The following is a 6963-nucleotide window of genomic DNA, read 5'->3' as shown; positions in this document are numbered from 1 at the left end:
TTGAAGAAAATGGTCCATGACAAGGCTCCAACCTGCAAAGCTGATCTGGCAACAGCAATCAGAGAAAGTTGGAGGCAGATTGATGAAGAGTACTGTTTGTCACTCATTAAGCCCATGCCTCAGAGATTGCAAGCTGTTATAAAAGTCAGAGGTGGTGCAACAAAATACTAGTGATGTGTAGGAGCGTTTTTTTGTTTTTCATGATTCCATAATTTTTTCCTCAGAATTGAGTGATTCCATATTTTTTCCCTCTGCTTGGTCTAAAAAAATAACCGTTACTGACTGCACAATTTTTTTCTAGATTTCTTATAGTGTTTTTTAAGGCCAGAAAGTTTTTATTTGAAATGACTTTAGTTTTGCGTCATGTCTGTCATCTGCTTTTTTTCTACAAAGTGAAACAACTGAATGAACATCCTCCGAGGCCGGTGATTCCATAATTTTTGCCAGGGGTTGTAGAAAGGATCATGACCCTCGTTTTAAATCGGGCAACTTGCAAGGCTTCCAAGTGGAATTTCTTATTCAATTGAATAAAATTCTTCACCCTATCGCTGACCGATCCACCAAAATAGAAGTTGTTGCAATACAAAAAGAAGCCGTCAGGTTGATCATGCTCACTTGGGAGACACTCGTTGCATAAAAGACGCCCGCAAGACACTGCAGACTTAGGCATTGTGAGACCAGTGCCAGCAATCGATGAAGACTGCTAGCCGTGGCAAATCTTTATTTTTCTCCGTGCTTACATTCTTTGATGATCCCGCAATGCAGCTCTCGACGTGGCAGTGCGGAAGCACCGCAGGCTTTTGACTATCAACACTGAGTGCATGTAGGCCTGAGTGCTTCGTTGACGATGCACATGCGGCTTAGACTGGGATTATTATTATGGACCGCAAACAATTGCTCACTCAGGGCGTGCTACGATGCATTTGTGATTATTATGATGCGGGATTATTCTTTACAGAGGATAACCAGGTGCGCTCTAAACTTTGAGAGCATAGCGTTTTTGTGTTTTCCCTTTTGAAGGAAGATAAAACAGCACTTATCCGAGCGTTTGTTTTAGGCACGAAACTGAAAATACACTGATTTGAAGCATGTCTTCATGAACGCGTTTACGACTACAAAGAATATAGATTGAATATAGAGAGTTGAGCGATAATCTGCTAGTATATTATGAATACGCATCATAATTTACCGGTTAGGTAAACAGCATGAATAACAGTCGAAAAGCCAAGTTCGGGTTATTAGACAACACTGGTTTCCTTACCTGCATCCTGAGCACAGGGTCATCTTCTTCACAAGCTCTATCGAGAAGATGTGCGTACTCCATATACTCGGTGACCCGTTGCAGGAAGGAGAGAGGTTCGTTGAACACTACAGGCATGGTTATTTTCGAGAGCTCTTTGCCGATGCCTTGCTTCAGTACGGACCACAGGGAAAACTCGCCTGAAGAAGTCTGTTGTGGGGCTGGTAACCGTGTTCTGAAACAAGAGAGGAAGAGATAGTTTATCTTGTTTGCTTCTTTAGTAAGATGCTTGTGATAGTTTTGCATTTTTGGGGGATCCCATACATTGATTTAATAAGGGAACATATTTAATGATTTATGTCTTGCTCTTCATTTTCTTGCATTCATTTATGTGTGATTTATAACGCAAACACTAATACACGAGGGTAACATTGTTTCGCCAATTATGTCCTAATGTTCAAAATTATCCATTTATATAATTGTGTAAAAATATTTTTTTTGTGTATATAAATTTTTACATAACATATAATTGTGTATCCATTATTATTGTTAGGAAGAAGCATTTTGTCTATTCAAACGTTGCAATTGTGGCCAATTAGGATATGGTATATCGCACCTCGCACATTTATTTTTTAACTATACCTGCATCGCCATCGACTAGAAAATTCACGAGGACTCGTAATGCAGAGACATCCAGCTAGAAATTTTTGGCTCTGGTATTTTGAGATTTATTTGAGATGCACTTTAAATTTTCCACCCCAAGTTGAATGAAAATTAAACTCGAAAACAGAATACAATTCTTATAGGTTCAAAGAAGGAACACGTGAGCTTCATGGTAAAATTTACGGGACTAAGAGAGCAGTAAATTGCGCCTATTGATATTGTAATCACAGCGTGGCTTTCAATCAGAGCTGCAATTAACAGGCTTACGGGGCTAAAAACAATTCTTTTATACAGCGTACATCGTGTTGACGCAAAATTTTCTTGTTTTTGATCTCACATGCGTGGTTCATTATTTAGGGTTGGCGAAAATTTCTTATACATTTTTTAATATCATCAACTCGCCTCGTTAGATAGCAAGAAAAATATTCCGTTTCATGTAACCATCCCAGTTTAGCTGCGAAATAATATTTCTGAAAGACTATTAAATATCCATGGTGAAAATAATCCTTTGGAGATTTACGTGATGAATTTTTGGAGGTATTTTATTTTATGTGCATCAAATTGTTGTAAATGTTATAAGCGTCTACGTGAGTTTCAATTGTGGACTGTAATGAGCGATGCCGCAGCTTGCATTCAGCAAGGCAAAAGAAGAGACACCGCAAGTTGTTTTTAAGTCTCGAATAATTAGCCAATAATGCGGTTTTTCAGTGGCTTCTACAAATTATTAATTTTTTATGTATTTAAATTTTATATTTTCTACGTGCACGCCCGCGAAACTATGAGTATAGAATTATATAGAAAACAAAAAGTTTATTAATCGTATGACGGCTATTGTAGCCTGGGCAGATACATCACTTTCCCCCTCATTGCCTGGTTTACACAGCTGAACGTTACGTTGTATGTCGCTCCGACTGTTCTGCCTGGGCGTTTCTCTGAATGACATGGTCAGACACGACCAGTGTACAATGTTTTCGATCTGTGCTCCTTGTAAATTGTTCATGTTATAAGACATGGTCAATACATGCTCGGTTTGTGCTTCGTGTTGCTCGGTCGTGTGATGGTCCCTAAAGCTTCTATTATCGAACAATCTATTTTGTCACGGCTATCCTTATCTGAACGAAAGTTAATACGTTTGAATTACACGAGTGATCGATATATGGCCTCAAGCTCAATACCGATAATGGTATTTTAAAAACGCCGAATAAAAGCTGATTTAGTACGGCTATCACTGTATGCAATATATCCTACATAACATTTACTAATGAGTCGTAAAAACTGTACGAGAATTCAAGTCAAGTCAAGAGTCAAGGTTCGTTAACGATGTACTAGATTATGCAAGACCACGTCGCTCTAAAACTAAAGTTTTATTCAGCACGAGATCGCGCTGCGTGCTGAGGTACGTTAGGCATCCTGAGTCCTATTTTATAAAAGTACTATATAAATATTTCTTGAGATTTCTAATGAAAGAACTTGACTACACTAAGCAAAAGACTACAAATTAAAAGATATTTTGTTCAAGTATTTATTTGTTTACAAACTTTTAACATAGGTAAACGAGTAATTAAATATGCAATGATAGTAATAGCCATAACGCTGGAATCATATTCATGTTTAGTCAATGTTTGTGACGTGACCACGCTTTGTAAAGCTTCAGCTCCAACAATTTCCTCGGTGATTTGCCACTGGGACGGATATTTCCAAGGTTTACCTTCCATTAATGGGAAAACCTCGTTATAAAGACATTAATGAATCCATCCTGTGGCCAACGTCGCGATCTGTTTCATAATCTAAAGGCGACACCGTGCATTCATTATAGCGGACAAAATTTGAGATGGACAGTAGAATTATATTCTACAGATCCTCTTGTTCAGTGACCTCAAGTCCTATAACTTATAAGTCGCTACAATTTGACCCCGCTAATTACCAGTACCATAATTGCAATGATAGACGCCTTATTTTCTTGATTCCCGAACGTTTTAAAATTATAATTTCGTTCACTAAAGCATACTTCTTCTAATGCCATGGAATAGTGATAGAAATAATGCAAATGATTTGGAAGATGATACAGCTTTGATAGATATAAAGCCAAGGCACGGACGACGTTCAGGAGCAGTGCGTTCTGGCAGTGGTACTGATGCACTTGTACATGAGAGAAACCATAGTGTCACTGCTACTTTAATTAATTTAATTGCCACTTGCTAATCAGAATACGAGTCACGACAAGACATCCCTGTATATTTTTTAAAGAGAGTAATGCGAGACCGGAAATGTTCTGCTGTTATACAGTAGAAGCGAAGTTTGCGCTGTATAGTTACTGATTCCAAGGGCACAGATACCTGTGGATATCTAAAGTATCCCATTTAGATACTTTTACGTAGTTTATTTAAAGCGGAGAAAGACTTTTCACAATTTTTCTGAAAACATTTCGTTATATCGGTCATTGATCGTGGATCATGTAATTATAACTTTTATCACATTTTGCTCGCCGATCAACTATGCATTTTTGATATGGTTGGAAATGCCCCTTGAATTATTAATTCCCGCGAGTATTCAAATCAGTGCATTCCAAAGAAACGGTGAATGAATATGATATATTTTGTTATGCATTAGAGAATAATTGAATCCATTGGGAAATTAATGATATTACTTGGATTAGGCTACCAGAATAATTATTACTAAAACCTCCTTGATGGTCGGTGAGACTAATTGTTGGCTATCGGTTCTAACCTTCGCTCCAATTATCCATCGAATAAATATTGAATGAATTGGTTTCTTTTTTCTACTTCATCCTGATAGAAGTTATACTGTCTCGTATGTCATTCTTCATACAAATCCAACCTATTATAATAAATCATACAATACATTACAATTAAAGATTTCGGCGTTTTTTTATGACATTTAATCTTGGTATCACAATTTAAAGACTTGTGGATTAAACTCTGGAGGAGAAGATTAAAAGCTAACGAATGTCTTGTGTAAATTAGTTAACGAACTTAATTGTTTATGACGAACAAAACTGAAACTGACTGACGTTAATGTAATTGACTAACGAAACTGGATTTTAGAAACAAAAATATTATTGTATTTTTGGAAAGACGTAACCAAATTGATTACATGCATGCTTTTGCTTAGACTCGGAAATGCCTTTAATTGCTTTTAAAAGTTTGAAATATATATTTTTTATTTTTTAGATACATATATAACAACAACGAAGCGTCAGAAAAAGAAGAAAATTTCAAGTTTTACATGGTGACTGCTGGTTAGCAGCGATGCATTTGAGCGAAAGCCCAAAGCCTACTTCAGTTCTCGCGGAAATGGCGTCTGGACTGTAAAAATTTGCCGCACTGGACAAAATAATGCATCCCTACATTTCTGGCCTCTGAGGTAATTGGGATTTCATTACTGTCAGGGATTTTCTCAAGTGGCGATTTATCAAAGATTTCCTTTATGAGCCTACGCGACCAGCAACAATGGATGGTCTGAGGAATGGTATAACAAAAGTGGAATATAGAATCAAATGGAACAGCACTTGAATATGTTTATTGGAGTTGAAAATATAGAATAAGTTGGATGATTTTCTTTTAAACACGTGTAATACGAAAAAATTAGCCTTATCATCGATTTATGTTCAAGTTTAGAGATGCTTATCTAGCCGGTAAAAGCATGCAATGAGTGCAAAGGACACGCATCAATAGTCACACAGAAACTACCCGTATTTTCTTATCCCTACTCCCTGGCTACATCCCAGGCATACGAATTTGTTGTGAATAAATTGATTTGGTCCCCCTTCACCATTCACTCTTCTCGGCGTGGATAAGATGGATGAGAAAATGGATGAGAAAATGGATGAGAAAATGGATGAGGAAATGGATGAGAAAATGGATGAGAAAATGGATGAGAAATTGATTTGATTCAGAAGCAGGTGCCTTAGCTAAAGGTAAGGAAGCGTGCAGTGAGTGACGACAGTTAAAGTTGCAGTGCTGCATGCTCTCCCCGAAGCCTGCCGTACAGGCACAATTTACGGCCACTTGAAGCTGTGAAGAAGTGGTGTCTTGCTGGTCAGTTTTAATTTTAAACACAGGCTGGCGGAAAGCGATGACTTAAAACTTTAATTAATAACTTAATAAGAGTAAAAATGAAGGGTAATATTGTTATAAGGTTTGGAGCGAGGAGAAAAATATTAAAAATTAAGTCATTACTACCTGAATCATAAAAATATGAATAAGAGTTGTTTACGTTTCAGAGAGACGTTACACGACAGGACGGTTATCAAAACGAAATGGTTATCCTTACCTGTGTTGCTTTTCCACTTCAACGATAGAAGTCATGTTGAACACAAGAGTTGCACGTCAGCGCTCTGTTGAAGGATTATCTTATCACACTCAGGCCGATTTATTCCTTGTCCTTTCAGGGTTAGCATCAATAATTCAAGTGTTGGCTAATTTATAATTCAAATGTTGGGCCAATTCTACTTTCGTATTGAAATCCTCGAACGACACACAGATTTAACTCGCCACTTCAGCTATACGCGGCAAACATTTATCGGCAGTCTTAGAGAACGTAGGGTACAGTAAAATTAACGTGAGATTCCGGTGTGGAATTATATCTAATCTCAATCGTTATAGATTTCTACTATTTCACTTAGTTCCGTTTTTTACACGAGTTCTAAAACATCTCCTGCACTGATAAGGAACATTTATTTATGGTCTTACAGAAATACTTATTTTATGGTTTATAGTTAAATATAGATTCAAATTGAAAAAGTTGGCATCCGAACCATCAAACCCGGAGGCATTGTATACATGTGGTCTAACATTTCAGACACTGCGGCTGAAAGAGCAATCCATGATATTTGGCTATCAGCCGAGCAGATATGATTCCTAGATGGTTAAGGATTAACGTGCCTGATAATATAATATTACAATATTAGGCGAGCATAAAAGTTAATACTGTCGTGAGGCAATTTCAGAGATGAATCAAGTTGATATCGCCCTAGCGATACGAAGGTATAGCCTTCGTATTGCGCGGCATGCCACATGTTACCGGGACAGAGAATTCGC

The 6963-nt window shown here is 37.4% G+C and overlaps 1 protein-coding gene across 1 annotated transcript; it reads right to left on the bottom strand.

The window, feature by feature from the left end:
* Positions 1-1261: 1261 nt before the first annotated feature.
* Positions 1262-6578, bottom strand: LOC108677443 (oxysterol-binding protein-related protein 2-like; the record flags this gene model as incomplete). Its single annotated transcript, XM_018165663.2, has 2 exons — positions 6197-6578; positions 1262-1475 (listed from the first exon to the last, which is right to left on the bottom strand). Coding segments are annotated over exons 1-2 (249 nt in total), but the record flags the coding sequence as incomplete, so codon positions are not given.
* Positions 6579-6963: the final 385 nt, after the last annotated feature.

Source organism: Hyalella azteca, unplaced genomic scaffold (genome assembly GCF_000764305.2).
Source record: "Hyalella azteca isolate HAZT.00-mixed unplaced genomic scaffold, Hazt_2.0.2 contig11975, whole genome shotgun sequence".
NCBI classification, from domain to species: Eukaryota; Metazoa; Arthropoda; class Malacostraca; order Amphipoda; family Hyalellidae; genus Hyalella; species Hyalella azteca.
The sequence above is the reverse complement of the archived record's forward strand: the minus strand, read 5'-3'. Positions and strand labels throughout refer to the sequence as shown.